This window comes from Piliocolobus tephrosceles, chromosome 13 (assembly GCF_002776525.5).
Source record: "Piliocolobus tephrosceles isolate RC106 chromosome 13, ASM277652v3, whole genome shotgun sequence".
In the NCBI taxonomy this organism is placed as follows: domain Eukaryota; kingdom Metazoa; phylum Chordata; class Mammalia; order Primates; family Cercopithecidae; genus Piliocolobus; species Piliocolobus tephrosceles.
Window position 1 is genome coordinate 121,269,318 of NC_045446.1, and position 22,866 is coordinate 121,292,183.

At 43.6% G+C, this 22,866-nt stretch overlaps 1 protein-coding gene across 8 annotated transcripts in view; it reads left to right on the plus strand.

The window, feature by feature from the left end:
• NTM (neurotrimin) overlaps window positions 1-12,143 on the plus strand; it is a 963,501-nt gene extending 951,358 nt beyond the window's left edge. For 7 of the 8 annotated variants that reach the window (XM_023185888.3, XM_023185889.3, XM_023185891.3 and 4 more), the window contains one exon: window positions 10,351-12,143. In XM_023185888.3, the coding sequence (XP_023041656.1) occupies window positions 10,351-10,451 (101 nt within the window). In that variant the 3' untranslated portion in view covers window positions 10,452-12,143. The remainder of the gene's footprint in view (window positions 1-10,350) is intronic. The other variant, XM_023185890.3, reaches the window with a different exon arrangement.
• Window positions 12,144-22,866: the final 10,723 nt, after the last annotated feature.

Here is a 22,866-nt window from a genome sequence, read left to right on the forward strand (position 1 = left end):
ACCAGGCAGATGGGCTGAGCTGCCGCTCTGGCCCACACTGGCTTTGAGAGGGCCTTGATCCCAGGGTGCTGTGTTCCACGCCCGCCTGGACCTAAGGTCATCATCTCATGGAATCCTTCCACATAGCATTCATTCAGTGTGGGATGGCCTGCGGGAAGCAGCCCAGCGGCACGCCTGCGTTTCTCACCTTAACCTGTACCCAGGTGGAGCAGGCCACGCAGCCACACTCTCTTCTCTTTATTCTCTGAAGATGCATCTCTGAGATACTTGGAAGATGGTTGCATTTGAAGACAGAAGTCAGGGGACTTGGGAAAGTCACTTAAGCTCCCTGAAGTTCAGTTTCCACGTGTTAGAAAGGGAGATAATTCTCATCTCCTACGTGAGTGTCATTAAGGTGTTGTGATAGCTTTCCAAATGCAAGCACTCTATCGGAAATCCTAATTGACGTGACTTGACTTCTATGTAGATAGACACTCAGCCACAGCGGTTCTCAGTAACTTGTATTGGATGTAGTTAGAAAAGGGGAGCAGAGGTATCTGGAAGAGGAAATTGAGATAAAGCGAGGGCAAGGTACGAAAAACGTTTTTGTTTTGCTTCCTTCAAGTATAATTTTAAGCAAAAGTAAAATACAACGACAAAAAATGTGGATATGTTGGCATGAGTGGCAACGGCCCCTCCTTCTTTCAACAAACACTGGTTGAATCCCTGCCATGGGCCAATGAGATACAGACTCTGCTCTTAAGGAACTTACTGCACAGAGGACAGAGGAGGAAATACAAATAAGTTAGGCAAAGAGAATTATGACACAGGGTGGTAAGTATTGTACTAGCGGGATGTGCATGGCACTGAGCCAGGCAGGGAAGGCCACCTGGAAGAGGTGTCTGAAGACTGGAAGAGGAGCTGGAATAAAGAATAGGAGTGATATGGGTGAGGCGTATTTCGGACAGAGGGGCAAGTGTGTGAGGGTGGGGAAAAAAGACACGCCCCTGTGGCTATGTGGCAAGGCGCAAGGGCACCGAACTAGGTGTGGCAAGAAGAGACACCAAGGATGCAGACTGCAGGCACGTCGCGAAATGTAGTGCTCGTTCCACTTAGAAGCTGGGCTTGGTGCTAACCTGTTGGCCTCAAATAAATGAAGATCATGATCAATTTGGGGTAGAAACATCACCCTGGAATTAGCATAAGGAATAAATTCCAGGGGTCAAGGCCATAGGTGGCAAGGCTCAATTGGTGAATATTCTGGGGAATTGAAAGATGAGATGGTGCAGACTGTCTCCTTTGAGAGGATGTGTGGAATGCCCCTGCCTCGGGGCTACCCCTGTTTCCTTCTCCTTCTGTCCAGCTTGGTCCAGGTCTGGTGTCCTGGATGAGACAGACAGGTTCCGGGGGTGGCCAGTGCCTGTGCCTGTGCGGTGGGCTGCGCAGACTGGATATGGTCACATAGTCAGTGCCAGCCACTTACCAGCCGGAGAGCTTCAGAGGGGCCGCTCAGGCTTTTCCCAGATATACTACAAGCAAGAGAATGGCTGGCAGGCAGTTGGTGGCCTTTTTCTGTCTTCCATAGGAAGAATTTTCTAACACAACAGGTGAGGACTCGTCCTTACAAGCTCTCTGTAGTGCTTCCCAGCGTGAAGTAGATGCACGAAAGAACTCTGAGGGGCGTAGCAAGGAGACCAAACACAGGCACCCAGGGAGAGCAGCTGGCATAGCCGCAGGGCCATTGAGATGTGCCACAGGGGGTGTTTGCCCGCTCTCAGTCGTCTCCAAGCTGCAGAGTCCCCAGCCTGGAAACAAGGTCTCAACATTCCCTTACATGGTAACCACGCCAGGCCCCTGCTGGGCTGTGGCGTTATCCTCCCTGGAGGCTTCCACTGGCTGGTCAGGCTGCAAGGAGGGAGTGCAGAAGAGAGAAGAGAACCTCAGTGCAGGGAAGGGACACTTGTTTTCCATCTCTTTTACCCAGGGCATCTTCTTAGTCGTGGGGAGGGAGCGGGAGACGGGAGGTGGGAGTGTGTGGGAATTGAACGGGAAATGGGTTTCAGAGATGTACATGGGTGTTCAGGAGAGCACAAGGGATGAAAGCGGCAGAGCAGTGTGCTGACAGCTGTGTGTCCTGCCAGGAGTTAAGGACTCCAGTGTGCAGGACACGTATGGAATTGTACCGTGTGATTCATGCGTATGAAGATAGAATGTGACTGCTGACTCCGTTGAGGCAAAACATGCAACCCAGCTTCCACAAAGGCCTGCTGGGCCACGTGGACTCAGAACCACCCTTGTCATCTCAGAGTCCTCGGCCTCAGGCACAGACAAGGGCCTTGGTGGGAAGAATATTGGAGTTGCCCAGAGGGGAAGGACTTCCGCAGAGCAGAGAAACATAATCTCTCAGCCTTGAAGGCATCTGGCAGAGGCTTCTCTCCTTTGATTCCAAGAATGTGCTGTAGATGTAGATGACAGAGTGAGTATCTACAAAGAGGGAGTGGAGGTCTGGTGATGGTTTTTGTGCGCACACAGTAGTTAGATTCTAGAAGACACAAACAGTTAGTGCCCGATCCTAAATGACAAGCATTTCTGCTTGTTGAAATGTAAACCGCGGGATTTTTACAGGAATGCTCCTTGGTCACCTGTATCCTAGCACGGATGTCTTTGGTTTTGTGTTTTCTCCCTTCTGCAGGGTAGAGAGAATAAGTATTCTCCGGGCTTCTCAGCATGGGGATCTGCACCACTGAGAAGTTCTGGCATTATGGATACTGCAAATCAGACACCAGGGAAACATGAGGTTGATGACCTGTTGCATTTCAATCTCGCGGCTACCTATTTAGCCACTGCCCCCAAATTAGGGATTTATTCCAAAAGGGCACTGCCTTCAAGCCAAGAGTTCTAGACTTGATGGAATAATCCCAAATGGAATTGAGAAGTCTGTTTTGATTTTGCTTTAGCCAGAAATGTCTCCAACGCTGAGCAGCCAAGTCAGGCGGGCAGGTTCTGGCTTTGTTCCTTATTCCCTAACCCAGGAGGACATGGACTTAGTGAGGCCACCAGCTTTAAACACGTCTTTTTTTTTTTTCTTTCTTTCTTTTTCTTTTTTTTATTATTATTATACTTTAAGTTCTAGGGTACACGTGCATAATGTGCAGGTTTGTTACATATGTATACTTGTGCCTTGTTGGTGTGCTGCACCCATCAACTCGTCAGCACCCATCAATTCGTCATTTATATCAGGTATAACTCCCAATGCAATCTCTCCCCCCTCCCCCCTCCCCATGATAGGCCCTGGTGTGTGATGTTCCCCTTCCCGAGTCCAAGTGATCTCATTGTTCAGTTCCCATCTATGAGTCAGAACATGCGGTGTTTGGTTTTCTGTTCTTGTGATAGTTTGCTAAGAATGATGGTTTCCAGCTGCATCCATGTCTCTACAAAGGACGCAAACTTATCTTTTTTATGGCTGCGTAGTATTCCATGGTGTATATGTGCCACATTTTCTTAATCCAGTCTGTCACTGATGGACATTTGGGTTGATTCCAAGTCTTTGCTATTGTGAATAGTGCCGCAATAAACATATGTGTGCATGTGTCTTTATAGCAGCATGATTTATAATCCTTTGAGTATATATCCGGTAGTGGGATGGCTGGGTCATATGGTACATCTAGTTCTAGATCCTTGAGGAATTGCCATACTGTTTTCCATAATGGTTGAACTAGTTTACAATCCCACCAACATTGTAAAAGTGTTCCTATTTCTCCACATCCTCTCCAGCACCTGTTGTTTCCTGACTTTTTAATGATTGCCATTCTAACTGGTGTGAGATGGTATCTCATTGTGGTTTTGATTTGCATTTCTCTGATGGCCAGTGATGATGAGCATTTTTTCATGTGTCTGTTGGCTGTATGAATGTCTTCTTTTGAGAAATGTCTGTTCATATCCTTTCCCCACTTTCTGATGGGGTTGTTTGTTTTTTCTGGTAAATTTGTTTGAGTTCTTTGTAGATTCTGGATATTACCCCTTTGTCAGATGAGTAGATTGAAAAAATTTTCTCCCATTCTGTAGGTTGCCTGTTCACTCTGATGGTAGTTTCTTTTGCTGTGCAGAAGCTCTTTAATTTAATTAGATCCCATTTGTCAATTTTGGCTTTTGCTGCCATTGCTTTTAGTGTTTTAGACATGAAGTCCTTGCCCATGCCTATGTCCTGAATGGTACTACCTAGGTTTTCTTTTAGGGTTTTTATGGTTTTAGGTCTAACATTTAAGTCTCTAATCCATCTTGAATTAATTTTTGTATAAGGAGTAAGGAAAGGATCCAGTTTCAGCTTTCTACTTATGGCTAGCCAATTTTCCCAGCACCATTTATTAAATAGGGAATCCTTTCCCCATTTCTTGTTTCTCTCAGGTTTGTCAAAGATCAGATGGCTGTAGATGTGTGGTATTATTTCTGAGGACTCTGTTCTGTTCCATTGGTCTATATCTCTGTTTTGGTACCAGTACCATGCTGTTTTGGTTACTGTAGCCTTGTAGTATAGTTTGAAGTCAGGTAGCGTGACGCCTCCGGCTTTGTCCCTTTGACTTAGGATTGTCTTGGCAATGCGGGCTTTTTTTTTTGGTTCCATATGAACTTTAAAGCAGTTTTTTCCAATTCGGTGAAGAAACTCATTGGTAGCTTGATGGGGATGGCATTGAATCTATAAATAACCTTGGGTAGTATAGCCATATTCACGATATTGATTCTTCCTATCCATGAGCATGGTATGTTCTTCCATTTGTTTGTGTCCTCTTTTATTTCACTGAGCAGTGGTTTGTAGTTCTCCTTGAAGAGGTCCTTTACATCCCTTGTAAGTTGGATTCCTAGGTATTTGATTCTCTTTGAAGCAATTGTGAATGGAAGTTCATTCCTGATTTGGCTCTCTGCTTGTCTGTTACTGGTGTATAAGAATGCTTGTGATTTTTGCACATTAATTTTGTATCCTGAGACTTTGCTGAAGTGGCTTATCAGCTTAAGGAGATTTTGGGCTGCGACAATGGGGTTTTCTAAATATACAATCATGTCATCTGCAAACAGGGACAATTTGATTTCTTCTTTTCCTAACTGAATACCCTTGATTTTTTTCTCTTGCCTGATTGCCCTAGCCAGAACTTCCAACACTATGTTGAATAGGAGTGGTGAGAGAGGGCATCCCTGTCTTGTGCCAGTTTTCAAAGGGAATTTTTCCAGTTTTTGCCCATTCAGTATGATATTGGCTGTGGGTTTGTCATAAATAGCTCTTATTATTTTGAGGTACGTTCCATCAATACCGAATTTGTTGAGAGTTTTTAGCATGAAGGGCTGTTGGATTTTGTCAAAAGCCTTTTCTGCATCTATTGAGATAATCATGTGGTTCTTGTCTTTGGTTCTGTTGATATGCTGGATTACGTTGATTGATTTGCGAATGTTGAACCAGCCTTGCATCCCAGGGATGAAGCCCACTTGATCATGGTGGATAAGCTTTTTGATGTGTTGCTGAATCCGGTTTGCCAGGATTTTACTGAGGATTTTTGCATCGATGTTCATCAGGGAGATTGGTCTAAAATTCTCTTTTTTTGTTGTGTCTCTGCCAGGCTTTGGTATCAGGATGATGGTGGCCTCATAAAATGAGTTAGGGAGGATTCCCTTTTTTTCTATTGATTGGAATAGTTTCAGAAGGAATGGTACCAGCTCCTCCTTGTACCTCTGGTAGAATTCAGCTGTGAATCCATCTGGTCCTGGGCTTTTTTTGGTGGGTAGGCTATTAATTATTGCCTCAATTTCAGAGCCTGCTATTGGTCTATTCAGGGATTCAACTTCTTCCTGGTTTAGTCTTGGAAGAGTGTAAGTGTCCAGGAAATTATCCATTTCTTCTAGATTTTTCTAGTTTATTTGCGTAGAGGTGTTTATAGTATTCTCTGATGGTAGTTTGTATTTCTGTGGGGTCGGTGGTGATATCCCCTTTATCATTTTTTATTGCGTCTATTTGATTCCTCTCTCTCTTCTTCATTAGCCTTGCTAGCGGTCTGTCAATTTTGTTGATCTTTTCAAAAAAACCAACTCCTGGATTCATTGATTTTTTGGAGGGATTTTTGTGTCTCTATCTCCTTCGGTTCTGCTCTGATCTTAGTTATTTCTTGCCTTCTGCTAGCTTTTGAATGTGTTTGCTCTTGCCTCTCTAGTTCTTTTAATCGTGATGTTAGAGTGTCAATTTTAGATCTTTCCTGCTTTCTCTTATGGGCACTTAGTGCTATAAATTTCCCTCTACACACTGCTTTAAATGTGTCCCAGAGGTTCTGATATGTTGTATCTTTGTTCTAATTGATTTCAAAGAACATCTTTATTTCTGTTTTCAGTTCGTTATGTACCCAGTAGTCATTCAGGAGCAGGTTGTTCAGTTTCCATGTAGTTGAGCAGTTTTGATTGAGTTTCTTAGTCCTGAGTTCTAGTTTGATTGCACTGTGGTCTGAGAGACAGTTTGTTATAATTTCTGTTCTTTTGCATTTGCTGAGGAGTGCTTTACTTCCAATTATGTGGTCAATTTTGGAATAAGTGCGATGTGGTGCTGAGAAGAATGTATATTCTGTTGATTTGGGGTGGAGACTTCTATAGATATCTATTAGGTCTGCTTGGTGCAGACATGAGTTCAATTCCTGGATATCCTTGTTAACTTTCTGTCTCACTGATCTGCCTAATGTTGACAGTGGAGTGTTGAAGTCTCCCATTATTATTGTATGGGAGTCTAAGTCTCTTTATAAGTCTCTAAGGACTTGCTTTATGAATCTGGGTGCTCCTGTATTGGGTGCATATATATTTAGGATAGTTAGCTCTTCCTGTTGGATTGATCCCTTTACCATTATGTAATTGCCTTCTTTGTCTCTTTTGATCTTTGATGGTTTAAAGTCTGTTTTATCAGAGACTAGGATTGCAACCCCTGCTTTTTTTTGTTCTCCATTTGCTTGATAGATCTTCCTCCATCCCTTTATTTTGAGCCTATGTATGTCTCTGCATGTGAGATGGGTCTCCTGAATACAGCAGACTGATGGGTCTTGACTCTTTATCCAGTTTGCCAGTCTGTGTCTTTTAATTGGAGCATTTAGTCCATTTACATTTAAGGTTAATATTGTTATGTGTGAACTTGATCCTGCCATTATGATATTAACTGGTTATTTTGCTCATTAGTTGATGCAGTTTCTTCCTAGCCTCAATGGTCTTTACATTTTGGCATGTTTTTGCAATGGCTGGTACCAGTTGTTCCTTTCCATGTTTAGGGCTTCCTTCAGGGTCTCTTGTAAGGCAGTCCTGGTGGTCACAAAATCTCTAAGCATTTGCTTATCTGTAAAGAATTTTATTTCTCCTTCACTTATGAAACTTAGTTTGGCTGGATATGAAATTCTGGGTTTAAAATTCTTTTCTTTAAGAACATTGAATATTGGCCCCCACTCTCTTCTGGCTTGTAGAGTTTCTGCCGAGAGATCTGCTGTCAGTCTGATGGGCTTCCCTTTGTGGGTAACCTGACCTTTCTCTCTGGCTGCCCTTAAGATTTTTTCCTTCATTTCAACTTTGGTGAATCTGGCAATTATGTGTCTTGGAGTTGCTCTTCTCGAGGAGTATCTTTGTGGCGTTCTCTGTATTTCCTGAATTTGAATGTTGGCCTGCCCTGCTAGGTTGGGGAAGTTCTCCTGGATGATATCCTGTAGAGTGTTTTCCAATTTGGTTCCATTTTCCCCCTCACTTTCAGGCACCCCAATCAGACATAGATTTGGTCTTTTTACATAATCCCATACTTCTTGCAGGCTTTGTTCATTTCTTTTTCTTCTTTTTTCTTTTGGTTTCTCTTCTCGCTTCATTTCATTCATTTGATCCTCCATCGCTGATACTCTTTCTTCCAGTTGATCGAGTCGGTTACTGAAGCTTGTGCATTTGTCACGTATTTCTCGTGTCATGGTTTTCATCTCTGTCATTTCGTTTATGACCTTCTCTGCATTAATTAGTCTAGCTGCCAATTCTTCCACTCTTTTTTCAAGATTTTTAGTTTCTTTGCGCTGGGTACGTAATTTCTCCTTTAGCTCTGAGAGGTTTGATGGACTGAAGCCTTCTTCTCTCATCTCATCAAAATCATTCTCTGACCAGCTTTGATCCGTTGCTGGCGATGGGCTGTGCTCCTTTGCAGGAGGAGATGCGCTCTTAATTTTTGAATTTCCAGCTTTTCTGCCCTGCTTTTTCCCCATCTTTGTGGTTTTATCTGTCTCTGGTCTTTGATGATGGTGATGTACTGATGGGGTTTTGGTATAGGTGTCCTTCCCGTTTGATAGTTTTCCTTCTAACAGTCAGGACCCTCAGCTGTAGGTCTGGTAGAGATTGCTTGAGGTCCACTCCAGACCCTGTTTGCCTGGGTATCAGCAGCAGAGGTTGCCAAAGATAGAATATTGCTGAACAGCGAGTGTACCTGTCTGATTCTTACTTTGGAAGCTTCCTCTCAGGGGTGTACTCCACCCTGTGAGGTGTGGGGTGTCAGACTGCCCCTAGTGGGGGATGTCTCCCAGTTAGGCTACTCAGGGGTCAGGGACCCACTTGAGCAGGCAGTCTGTCCCTTCTCAGATCTCAATCTCCTTGTTGGGAGATCCACTGCTCTCTTCAAAGCTGTCAGACAGAGTCATTTGTGTCTGCAGAGGTTCCTGCTGCTTTTGTTGTTGTTGTTGTTTAGCTGTGCCCTGTCCCCAGAGGTGGAGTCTACAGAGACAGGCAGGTTTCCTTGAGCTGCTGTGAGCTCCACCCAGTTCGAGCTTCCCAGCGGCTTTGTTTACCTACTTAAGCCTCAGCAATGGCGGGCACCCCTCCCCCAGCTTCGCTGCTGCCTTGCAGTTAGATGGCAGACTGCTGTGCTAGCAATGAAGGAGGCTCCGTGGGCATGGGACCCTCCCGGCCAGGTGTGGGATATAATCTCCTAGTGTGCCTGTTTGCTTAAAGCACAGTATTGGGGTGGGAGTTACCCGATTTTCCAGGTGTTGTTTGTCTCAGTTCCCCTGGCTAGGAAAAGAGATTCCCTTCCCCCTTGTGCTTCCCAGGTGAGGCGGTGCCTCGCCCTGCTTCAGCGCTCGCTGGTTGGGCTGCAACAGCTGACCAGCACGGATTGTCCGGCACTCCCTAGTGAGATGACCCCAGTACCTCAGTTGAAAATGCAGAAATCACCTGTCTTCTGTGTCGCTTGCGCTGGGAGTTGGAGACTGGAGCTGTTCCTATTCGGCCATCTTGCTCCGCCCCTAAACACCTCTATTAAATTCAATGCAACAGAGTGTGCCAGAGCAGGTCCAGTCTGAAAAGGTGGCCTGGTTCCTTGGGGACCTAATTCATCTGGGCATCCAACCTTATGTACTCTACAGAAATCAAAGCTTCACTGGTCATGGGATTTCTTGGCCACAAGGGCCAAGGTAGCCAGAAAAGGTATGTTTCAGAACAATAGGGAAGCTGCTGGGGAACTGTACTGCCTTGCCGTTCTCCTGCCTCCTGTGTTTGTCTCTCCATCTCAAAGAGTATCTGTTTGTAGGCCATGTCAGTGTGTGCCTCCTAGGGAAATGTGCCCCCTACCACCACCCCACCAAAGGACATACACTGCGGCAAGTGCTGCATCCCAGTGTCCTCATTAATCTCCAGTTACATCCATATGCACAGAAAGGCTTCCTGTTCCTTTCTCTGACTCACCTCCATCCATGTGGGCTGGCTTTGGCCTTGCAGGCATGTGAACCTTGAGCTGCATCTGCTCTTCTCCATCCAGATGGGGAGGAGGTCAGGTGCTCCAGGTGGAACCCTGGTGCCCCGCCCTGAGATGGAGTGATTGGCAGGATGGCCTCTGTGCCCGAGGCAGCAGAAACAGCAGGCAGACAAGTTGTTTTGTCCAGCACGTTCTTTTCTGAGCCACACGCCAAGCAGCTGGAGGGTAGGTGAGTGTTTCAGGCAGGCAGGGCTCAGAAGTGGATGGGTGATGAGGCACTCAGTACAGTAGTCTGACTTTGTTAAAGCTCTGTGTAGAACATTAATGAATCTGCCACCTTCTTCTTGAATTTGAGCCTAAGCCATGGCCTTTGCATGTTATGATACAGTAAGGAAGAAGGCCCAGGACGCTGTAACCTGAGCCTCATATTCTCCTTGCAGGGGAAGGCTTCCTGTTATGTAGTGTGTGTGTCTGGAAGATGTGAGCCATGGAACGTTCACTTCTCAAGCTGGGGCTGGAACACCACGTGTTTCACTTAGAGGGACGTCTCACCAGGGGCAAGGCCGAATGACAGCAGACCAGGCAACCCCCGGGCTTTCCTTCCATTTTCTCCCAGCCCACTCATGGCGAGTATGTTCTCTCCACAGGCCCGGGCGCTGTCAGCGAGGTGAGCAACGGCACGTCGAGGAAGGCAGGCTGCGTCTGGCTGCTGCCTCTTCTGGTCTTGCACCTGCTCCTCAAATTTTGATGTGAGTGCCACTTCCCCACCCGGGAAAGGCTGCCGCCACCACCACCACCAACACAACAGCAATGGCAACACCGACAGCAACCAATCAGATACATGCAAATGAAATTAGAAGAAACACAGCCTCATGGGACAGAAATTTGAGGGAGGGGAACAAAGAGTACTTTGGGGGAAAAAGTTTCCAGAAAGAAATTGAAACTTGCCTTGCAGATATTTAGGTACAACGGAGTTTTCTTTCTTTTCCCAAACGGGAAGAACGCAGCACACCCGGCTTGGACCCACTGCAAGCTGCATCGTGTGACCTCTCTGGTGCCAGTGTGGGCAAGGGCTCAGCCGCTCTGCCCACAGAGTGCCCCGACGTGGAACATTCTGGAGCTGGCCATCCCAAATTCAATCCGTCCATAGAGACGAACAGAGTGAGACCTTCCGGCCCAAGCGTGGCGCTGTGGGCACTTGGGTAGACTCTGCCACCATGGTGTGTGTTGTGAAACGTGAAATAAAAAGACAGAGAAAGAAAGAAAAAGGAAACAAAGTAAGACCATCTGACAGCAACAACAATCCCACAAACAACAGTCACAAAAGATACCGTTAAACTTTTTTTTTTTTTTTTTTTTTTTTTATCATTTTACTACATGGACATCATGGATAACAAGGGATTCTGATTCATTATTAATTTTATTAATTATATTTTCTGATATGAGTCTAGAACTTAGTGCAAAAACAAGACAAAACTAAAAAAATACAACTGAAAAGGGTGAAGAGAAGTATGTTTGTTAAACAGTAAAAATGAATAGTATACTTCTTAACTAGGTTTACAACTGGTGGACCACACACCAGGCACTAATCGCCTGGTGAGGATTTGGCATATCCACCAAAAAACACATCCGATTTAACCAACATCTCCACCAGCGCTACAGATTCCTCCCGACTGTGGCATCTCATGCAGACAATACTATGCGCTCTACACGCTGTTTAGAAATGGAAAGGTGATCTGCACTGTATCTTGGGTTTGTTGGCTATGCTTCTTTTGATGACATATATTATACAGTATATATATACATATATTTTTTTTGTTAGAGTTCTAGCCATTTTATTTCTCCGCAGGGTCCTTTCTCAGACATTACTGCATGCTGTATATGGCGTTAGCTGTGTGTTGATCTTCTAAAAGATGATAGAGTTTACTGGTAATTGTGTAATCAGCTCCTGCCTTTTTATTTTCTTGGGTTATTTACATGTCAGAGACATTTATAAAAAGTGAAAAGATAAAAAAAAATCCGACTAATACCAGGCGCAGCATCTTTCCAGGTGTGGCTCTGCGCGTCGGCCACCCCAAGTGGCCCCGCTTTCTCCATCCTGCTCTGTGGCATTAACAGACAGCAAGCAACTGAACAAGCAGAACCGTCAGTACCCACTTGCTTTAGCCCATTATGGGAATCTCTGATGCCTTTGTGACCACTGGAGAGTTTAATCCTCTTGGTTTATTTTATTTAATTTCCCACCTTTGTGTGAGTGTGTATGAAAGAGAAGAAAATGCAATTTTTAGGTAATCTTTTTTTTTCCCTCCCCTGAAAGTCTGGGAACCAGAGAGTCCTCGGGAGGGGTCCTGGATGTGATGAGGGAAAGTGGGATTGGGGGATCCGGGAGGGTGGGGTTGTCTCTGACTTGACATTAAAAAGTGTTCCATGTCCCTCTTCACCTGGTGTGGTACCTCATTCTACAGTGGGGCGGGGCCACAGCCTGCCTGGCTCAGGTTTGAAGGATGGGGGTGGATGGGCTCTTAAACCCTCCTGGGATGGAGGGGTGGTAAGTGCTGAGATGACAAACAGGAAGGACATGGGACCGCCTCCATCCGCACACAGAGGCAAGGTGAAGGTGCATCTGATAGGGACTGCATTTTCAGTGCCTTCAGGAGGTCCTGGCCAGGGCTGCCAGTGTCCTGCTTGTGCTCAAACATCTCACCACACAACATGGGCAAAGGCCAAGTCTAGTCAGGGAGAAGAATTTAGGCCCGATTATTTCTGGGAGACAGCAGAAAGTCACTGTCACAGAAAATAAGAAAACCCCTATAAGCCAAAAAAAAATCTCCCCACAAAAAACAAAACAGAAAGCCAGCTTGAAACATCGTGTTTAGTTTTAAATAATCTGCCATCAACCATTCCTCCAACCTGACCTTCAAACCTCACCTCTAGCCACATAAGAGGAACTGAGAGTCAGAAATGGGTCGGAGCCAAAACACACAGGAATGACGGCACTTGCATTTCCAGGTCAGCTTCACCTGAGAGGAACCAGGAAGGTCTGGGACGGAGCTGTGTCATTTCTAGTTGCTTCTGGCAAGACTGAAGAAAGCTACTGACTTCACCTTTTTTTAATATCCTTCTACTCTTTCACCCCTAGCCCCAGCCACATCCCAGATGCCCCAAGTTTTCCTGGCAGCAAGGTCTGGAACTACCTGGCCAAGCCTCAGGAATCTTGATGGCACTAGTGTTTCTCCCTCCCTATGTCTAGGAACCATGAACGAGAAAGGGCTCTGAGTCTCCTTAGAATGGAAGTGGGTGGGATTGACTAACCCTCCCATGCCTAGCACCTCAGTAGACACTGGCCTGAGGGTTTGGGTGCAAAGCATGGCTTACTGGAATAGAGGGGGGAAAAGATAGGTGAGCTCCATATTCCTAAACTGGAGCCCAGAAACACCTCTGAATACCATGTGCCAAGGCACCTGCAAAGAGGCAGTTCTGAGGCTTGGCTGAGACAGCAGAACACAGTGCCCACAACCTTTGTCTGAACGGGAGCTTGATCTTTCACATACACTATGCACTAGTGAATATCTACCAATATCTACTAGATGACCACCAGTAGACATTAGTAATACCTGCTACTGCTAATCACGCTTCAAATAGCTATTATCACCCTCCCAGGAGAGAGTGCTGAGTCAGAACCAACTTTGTAAGAGGCACTGATGAGGACTTAATTTTACCTATTTGCCAACTCAATAGTTCTCTTGCCTTGTGGATCTTTAGAGCCCTGGTTATGCAAGAGCGCGTTCTTAGTTGAACCAGCTTGACTGTGATTGGTGAATTCACCAGCTAGGAGCCCTTCCTATCCTGCCTCAGGAGGAGCCTACTCTCATCTTCTGCTGAGTGTGCTGTGTGAGCCTCAGTCTGCTGAGTCGCAGTCTTTAGAGGGAACATGTGGACCGCACAGGAAAGTATTCTGCCTCCCAGGTCTTCAGTCAGATTTAGAGTTCCATCTGGGAGGACATGGCTTTGAAAGGAGCTTACAGGGGCAAGTCACAGACCTACCTTTTCTGGAAATGGGAGCTTGGTAAGAGAATGTTCATCTGACTGAGCACAGAAAATCACCCTGAATAGAGCCTGTAGTGATTTTTTTTTTTCTTGGTGCAGGCACTGATGGAGGACAATTGCTACAGGTTGACCTGGATTCCAAGTATACTGGGCCCCTTGTGATTCAGAGATAAGTCACTGCCATACTTTAGGATTCCTCCACTACCCCTCATATTAGGATGTCCCCTGACATGAGCATCTCATGAATGCAAGGAGGATTGTGAGGGATGGACAGTCCCTAGACACTCTAGCCAAACACTCCTGTAGAATCACATCTCCCTTCTTTCAGTGGAATATCTACTCCTTTCCAGCCATGCAAATGTGCAGTGGCTCTTCTGCTCCTGTTGTTAAATATTGCCCCATCAAGGCTTGTACACAGTAGATCCAGACGTCTAACGTGAAGCATTGAGAATACTCATCCAAGGACTGCTTTCTGACCAGTGGGATGTACTAAGCATATTCATGACTGACAATCCACAAATGTTCATTTTTGTTGCTGTGGATGGTGATGATGACAAATGACAACTATTGTTCAAGCTGGAAATAAGTTAGCAAATGAATTAACACTAAAATTTAATTGAGGTTCAGCACATTTCACTGGACCGACTCCATCTTTATCTTATACCTTCTGAACTGTGAGTTTAAAACAAAAGACAGGAGCACTACCCAATTATAGGAATCTAATGGATGGACTTGTTTAATTAAAACATGCAATATGGGTTCACGACACATTTGTAAGGACTTTCTATTTCCACAATGGTAAAAATTTGAGGTACTTCTCACTAAAGAGAAGAATATATGCTAAAGGATGGATGTGGAAAATGCATGCCGTTGTGCTACTGTTTGCCAAATGCATATGCACACATCAGTCGCTTACCCTTCGTCAGAGAAGCAGTAAAAAATAATTGAGATTACTGGTATCTGATGCAGTAATGAAGTATTACCTCTTTTCAGCATTTAAAAAAAATTTTAAACCAAATTCCAGAGCTAATTTGTTTTAGAACTTGCTCATTGGGACTTGAGTGCATAGTATATCTCCTTTGTCATCCCATAACTGCTCAAACAAGCCATTCTAAAGTATCAATTCTTTCCTCTCTCTGTTCTCAATTCAGGCACTATTTCCATGAGTGTCCAACTTTATCCGCCTCCAAGGCAATAAATGCAAATTAATATCCCCATGACTTGTGGGTAGGTGAGCTCTCTGAGTCTCTGCCTTCTCATTCAGATTTTTCTGTTTTCCATAACATTACACCTTCGCCATCACATACCTATTACGTTGTTAGAAACAGACACTGTTTATAGAAAAGGCTCCCTAATTCCTGAGCTCATGTTAAGATCCATTCTTACAATTCATTCTGAGGCATTTTGGTGCATTATCCTTTATGAAGGTGACCCGGGTTGACTTTCGTTTTTTTGAATGTTGATTTTTACTCCCATGAAAGCCTCCAAATAACTTGGATCCCTTCTCTTGGCATGATGTGAGAGTGTATGAGTTTATTTCAATATTTTAGGGATTGTTAACATTATTTGGAAATGAATTATTCCTCTCTCAGTGCATTTGTTTTATTAGAACTTCCTGGAGTTTCCGTAGCATTTACCTTGTTTCCAGTGAATCTTGAACCGTGGCGTTTCTGAGTAGCACTGTGATATTTTGGATACAGAACTGAAATACTAATCAGTAGAATTAGGCTGTAGTCCAGATTTTATCACTTGTTGAATTTCCCTTTCCTTATCTTTTATATAAGATGTTATGATGGAAGATTGCTGATGTTCCATCTAGCTTTAGAATTCAATAATTAAGTGATTTTATGTTTTATAAGATTTCTGCAAGGAAAAATTGGGGAAGCAGCATTTTTGATAAATGAAAATTGAAAGTGTGAATGTGGGCAAGATCCACAGCCAATGCATTGTCTGTGTTTCCAGAATAGTTCATAAGAAGATAAAATGCACGATCCTAACTGCCATTTCTGCAGATATTTGAAGTGACTCCTTAAGGAAAACTTGAGAGATGAACGCTGCAGCACTTGGAAAGAAGCATTGCTTAATAAAAGACTGTGGCTTTTTTGGAACAGGAAACAATGTTAGCCCCAAGCTGCCCTCTATATGACACAAGTAAAACAAGAGAGAATAAACTGTCACACATCCTAAAGTCTAGAAAAGTAAAAGATGTTGAGAGTAGGCAAAAATCTCAGAATTTTCAGTACAAGTGTGTGTGTGTGTGTGTGTGCACGCATGCATGTGTGTACTATTTACTGTAATTATTTAACTCTTCAAAACAGATGACACCTGTTATTCCTAAGATTCATCTTTAAAATAACAAGAAATAGTGATGAAAAGAGGGGTCTCTAGATATAATTCACAATGATTTCTCATCATCCTGACCATTACAATCAAGGATCCAGAAGGGTGCATGCAGATTTCATTGGACATATTTGTGTATTTTTGGCTGAATTCCAGGTTCATTGAGTCCTCCTCGCTCTCCTCTCTCACCCCTAGACTCGGCTTCATTTCCAACCTCTCTGTGAAGAGCTTGAGGATGTAAAAGGAAGAGGGCAAAGTGTGGGGTTGGAGCGGACAGAGTGTGGGGTTGGAAGATAGGTGAGTCCTGGTCCCCTCCCCAAGTGCCTGTGCCTAACCACCCTCTTCAGCTTTAATTTCCTCTGAAGGTTCACTTCCAGAGTTGATGGAAAGTCAGAAGGAAGAGCCATCAAACTATACCTCCTGCACTTGACTAACTGTAAGAGTGAGACAGATGCCAGGAAGAGGAGCCCAGACTGCAGAGTGCACGTGTGGAGGAGGGGTCCTCTTCTTGTGGAAGGATGCCAGAGAAAGAGAAATGAAAATAAAATAAACGATTCTACCCCACACCACGTCACTTTTGCCAGTGCCCGTAATTCTCATTTGTGTTTGGTTACTCGAAAAGGAGCTAAGATCTGTGGCAACAGATGCTGTCTGTCAAATACAAAATTTCTTTTTCTCTAAGTGTTCATATTACAATTTAACAGGCAAGAAAAAATGAAAATAAAATGAGAAAATATAAAGGACATCCAGACAATTAAAACTTCTCAGTGAGTAAGTGCGAGAGATCTGCATATACGTGCATCAAATGTCTTCTATGATGCTACAAGTAGGATCTCAGAGAGAAGAGCTGAGGTCTTGGCTCCCTGCTCACTGGTCACAGGAAGCACCATTCCTAGACACGCTCTCAGCAAAACACAATCAGATTCAAATACTAGAGGTAGCATGTACTTTCAGTGCGTACCGATGTCTTCCTGTTTTCCTGATGATCAGGGATAGGTAGAATACAGAAAATACGAAGCAGGCAGCCAAGAGATGCTTTTCCATCCAAACCCAGCCTTGGGTTGCTAGGGGACCTGCAGCAGGCTGCTGCACCTCCAAGCCTCAGTTTCCCCATCAACGAAATTAATGTTGGACAAGTTGATCTCAGAAGGCTTCCCAAGATCTGAAATCCTCTGGGTCTCTACCTGCATGCTCCCATAGTTTGTATCTATTTCCATAACTAATAAAATTATACAATTCAAACCAAGACAAAACCTTTATGAGGTGTTGGCTTTATGGAGCTATGTAGGAGATATCTCTGTTTACACTGGACTTGGTTGGAAAAGCCCTTTGTTTCTGACATGACATACAGATTGAAAGGCTATGGTCCGGACACTTTGGATGTAAGGCTGTCCCTTCAGAATCTGAAGAAAAAATACAGACACTCAAGTATAAATACACAAAATGTTCTACACAGGTTCCGGTGGTTTGTGAGCTTTTAAAACTCACTATTGAGCCCCAATGTTAAGAACTCCTGCTGCAAAATTTCACCTTGGATTTGTCTCATAGGCTGCTTCCATTTCTCAAATATAATTGGTAAGAATTGTGTCCTACAGGCTTTAATTTTTAACTAAATAAACAACAACTAGGGCAGCCTTCGGAACCCCTCAGGCAGTTCCATATGGACTGAATCTAATCCTTTGGGAATCAAACCTGTAATGATCTAACTGCACAAGATCTTTGCCCCAAACTCTTTTTGCTGACAGCCTCCTCTTGGCATATGTTTCTACCTCTGACAATTACACCAGCTTAGATAAAACCAAACAAGTTTGTATTTTATTTATAGTAATTAGTGATACCAACCCTTGCTGTCCACCAGAGAGCTCCTAGTTGCAATGAGTCAAGAAAATCAAATCATTTGGCTCAAGGTAGTCAGGACATTTGATCTGATAACACCTAATTCAGGGAACACTCCCGTGTGTCAGGGATCCGGAATGTTAAGGTGCTCTATCCTTCTCGCCAGCACTTTCTTCTTTGTGTCCTGAGTACAAGTTGCTGCTCCCCACCTCAAGTCTGAAACATTTTTTTCTTTCATCTCCTAAGCATTTGATGGAGTTGACATTACCACAGCATGTACACAAGAGGGCCAGGCAAACCATTTGCCCAGCCCTAGTCCTGAGCAAGGAAGTCAGGATTCCACAGTGTAATTCACTAGTCAGAAGTGATCGCCCTCCCTCATGGCAGCACAAGGGCAGTAAATTCATTACAATGAGGTTGCTGCCACTTCTCACATGCACCTCAACACTGTTGTTTTACAGAAACTTCAGATACCCTGGTCCTGGATCATTTTTGCTTGAATGCATGTCTTTTTGTCCAGCCACATACAGAATCACTCTTCTAAATATTGGCACACTAGGTAGGAGCTTCTATATTAACGTCTCATCATTCCTTGTTTTCAAAAATATGAAAGAATAATCAGTCAAATGGAGTCCACAGCATAGGATAAGCTGAGCTCCCAGAACACTGAGGATCAAATTGGAATGTGTGAGTAGCAGTATAGCCTATTTCCTAACAAACAGCAGTGTTAAGGCATGCCCCTGAACTATCAATGAGAAAGTCTTCCTGACTAAATAACTCACCAACCTAGCTCACTACATTTCCTTAGTAGCATTTTCTATACATTTCCCATTATCTCCTCTCTTCTCTGTCATTTCTTTTCCCCCAGTACAGCCTACCTTTGCAGTAATAACCTAAGAAGCAAGATATCTAAGAACCAACTGGGAAAAAAATATTTAGTTGCACAAGGCTATTCCATACTCCTTGATTTACATTAGTCATTCAGAGAGTGACATTATGCCTTGGAGGAAAGAAATGTGATATGCTTGGGCTATGCTTGGGAATCTGCATTACCTGTACCTTTGGTTAAACACACAGTGCCCTGAAATAGACAGGCTATATCATTGGCAAGGGCTTAATGGACATCTGAGGCAATTCTATGCTAGGAATTGCATGAGTAGATTTGAACCATTTGGAAAACTAGTCAGGAAACTCGGTTGGACTTAGGCCCATGTATTCACCTTTAGTCATTTGATGAATAACCCAGATTAGCCACAAGAAAAGAACATTTGCCATGGAAGCCCCAGGCATGATTACTTCAATAATTCCTTGAGGAATGGGAGTGGGTCATATTAAGCTCCAGCTTCGCCATGGCTGATGGTTTCTGGTACATACCCAACATGGGCTGGAGACAGTTCTCCCTCTAGCACTACTCTTGTGTCAGGACTGTAAAACTCTGTTGGAACATCAGGACTCCACAGAGAGTCAAGAGGGGAATTCAGTAGATTTATGTTGTTGCTGACATTTAAGTCTATGTAAGGACTGTTTTTCAGTCCAATTATATTTTCTTATATTTCTGAATCATTTTATCTTCTTTCTGGTCCATTTGGCCCTAGGGTCCCCAAAGACCCTCCTAAAAATTAGTGCAGCGAAAACTGCCACCAATGAGGAGAAAATTAATTATACATGGAACTGGATACAAAAACACCCACATGTATTTATTTATTCCCCACTATTTATTGAGGACCTAATATGCCCAGGCACTGTTTTCCACGCTGTGGATAAAATGCTGACCAAAATAAAAATGTTTCCTGCTTCCAAGATGTTTTCAATCCAGCAGGGAAGAAAGTTAACAATAAAATTATATCCCACACACACAATGTGCTATGCATGGGGTGTTATGAACACGTGCAACACAAGGAGCCTGTCTGAGAGACCAGGAAGGTGTCCGGATGAGGTGAGATTTGCACTGAGCTACAAAGATGGGGAGGAGTTAACTGTGCAGATTGGGAGAGGGAGAGTGGACGCTCTTAGTAACCATGGGTACAAAGGCCCTAAAGAAGGAGGAAGAATAACATAACAAAAAAACCCATCATCCTCAAACGTATTCTCATGTATGTTATTTCTATGGATTACTACTTTTTTCAGTTATGGGCACCCTTACTACATATATAGTTGAATTTAAACCAGTACAACTGCATTTTTTACACACAAACACATTCACACAAAATAATGCACCAATGAACTTGTAAAATATGAAGGTATCATGTTTTCCAAGATTTAGACTCTTCTCAAAACTTCACGCAGCACATTTGCCTCGCTGGAGGACACCCCCTATAGAATTAGGATCTCCATGAGGAGGGCCACAGAATGAGTATTCTAAACAAGCTTCCCTGGTGACCTTTCAAAAGGAGTAAATCCAAAACAGAACATGTAATTCTTCCCGGTTTCTTTATCTCCATAGATGGCACCATCGAACTGGGCTCAAACCAAAAACCTAGAACTTACCCTTGACTTCTCTTTCTCTCTCCCCACCCCCATGCAGTCGATCTGTCATTTCCAATCTATATCTCGTCTACATCCTGTTCGCTCATTCGAGCCCCCATTGTTGCTCCAACTACTCTATACTAGTTCCCTATCTAGTCTAGAGCAGCCCATAGCTAGTCTTCCTGTTGCTGAACTTTCATCACACAATAATGCTGGAGTGAGACTTTTAACAAAAGCAATGACCCATCTTAGATTTTGACTCATTTTAATTTAATTAACAACTTTCTCTTGAGGAAGCTACTTCTCCGGCCCTAATTTACAGGTGAGGAAAGTCAGACTTAGGGAGCACTCAAGATCACTAGAGGTCAAACCAGGATTTTAACCCAGTTGTCTAAACCTGCAAGCCTTCTCCCTAAGGTATGCTACACTTAAAAAGTATTATTTTTATTCAGTTCTAAGATGCATGTGTTTTTACTTAAAAGTCTTTGAAGTTGGAGCTGTGTGTTGCAATCAATGGCATGTCATACTTTAATTGACATCAACTTTTCCTTGTGGTATATAAAATAATTGCATGTCTTACAACTGACAACTCTTAGAGTTGGTGAAATACAATATTTGTTGAATGAATGAATGAATGAATGAATGGGAGTAGGTCAGGGGAGCTACCCTGAACATCTCTGCTTTAGGCTTTGTCTCCAAGGTAGTACCACATACAGGATACGTTGAACACCTCAGAAAAAGATGGTAGTGACCTCTATAATCATTCTTATTACCATCATTATTTATGGTTCCAATTAATCATATTTTAACTTATGTAAAAAACAAACTAAAGATAAAGTTACATTAGAGTAACCCACCTTTGTTTAACATTTCCTGGTAACTATTAAATATTTAGTCACTTAGTTATTTCTTCCAAACTGCTATTGTGAGATGTTTTAAGGCATTAAACTCACCATATTTTCGTTACTCTAGGTGGTTTGAACTAGATGCTCCTAATTTTAGGCACCATTATTATTCTTCTTTGTGAATCATACACTTCTAAAAACAGCCCAATGTTTTCTTGTGTTAGAGGAGAAGAAAAATAGAATGTTTGCCCTTCTATTTGCATGTATTTTACTCATTACTTTAGTGGATAGTTTGGATTGGACATTTGGGGATTTGCAGCATTATAATCAGTAAGTGAGGACTATCTGCCTAATCAGTCACGCACTAGTGGTAGTATTAAACATAAAAATTTACACTGTGGTTTATAAAATGCTTTCACACGCTCCATCTTACTTAATCTTATTTAAAACACTCCATAACTGTGTAAGGATAGACATGGCCTTTCACACTCCACATTTTCTTAATTATATTTCTCTCTAAATACTCTCAGGGCTCTGAAATGACTACTTCAGATAGGCCCAAAGTCATGAATTAGCCAAGGAGATACAGGGTCAAGAGTCTTAGCGAATTCTGGAAGTGCGTTTCTGAGTGGTAATGAGTCTGCAACTGCAAACCAGGATTCACTAATGTCTTTTGTTTTGTGGCACCTAATATGAAAAAATTGGGTTAGAGGAAATCTAGGGAGCCAAACCTGGGCAGCTGGAACCCCTTAGCCTGGGACATCTAACTGTGAACAGCTTTGCCCATTCGCCCACCGTGCTGTGCACATACATATGCTCCATGTGTGTTAAGAAGTATGAAAGGTTGAGCAATGCTACACATTTTGGAACAGATTGCACCTTCTGTCTGGACCCTGTCAATCCTGACGTGTGTCACTGCACATACTGAGGTGGTGCCATGACCACTGATCTACTTGAGGAACGTAACACAGGACCTGTGCTGTGCACAACACACGTGGCTTTGTGCTGGGGTCCTGAATCTCACTGCAACATAGATGCTAAGACTCACTCACCATCCCAGCCTGGATGTTGCCTTTTTCCCAGAGATTCCATGCTAATACAGGGGCTTTTGAAAAGCTTTAGGGCTTTGGGAAATTTCTAGGAATAACATAATGATCTCTGGGGAAACAAAGCTCAGAGTAAGAATACACTGCTTATTCCACACTCTGCCTTTTCTTTATCTCCCAGTGCCTTGAAAACACTTTCACAAATCCCCCACCACCACCACCCCACCCCCACCGCTAAGATGAACTTCCTAAGTGAGATTTCCTGGTGAGCCAAATAGCACTAGGACTAGATGCGTGCCCAGAACACATCCTCTCTGGTTAACCCAGCACTATTGAGTAAGAGCAGGTAGCTGAACCATATCAATAAAATGTGGGTACCAGCCCTTTACGTTGAAAGAGGTTAGCAGGCCAGCCGTTATACAGAGCTGTCATGCCAGAGGCTTTAAGACCCTCCAGGAACCCACAACCTCTGGGAATTTTTACCTTCCATCCCATTTAAATCTGAGAGGCTTCCCTCCTGCTGGCAGCTCCAGAGTTACTGCTGAGACTCAGGGAGAAGCTGTTATGAAAAGCTGAGGTTGTT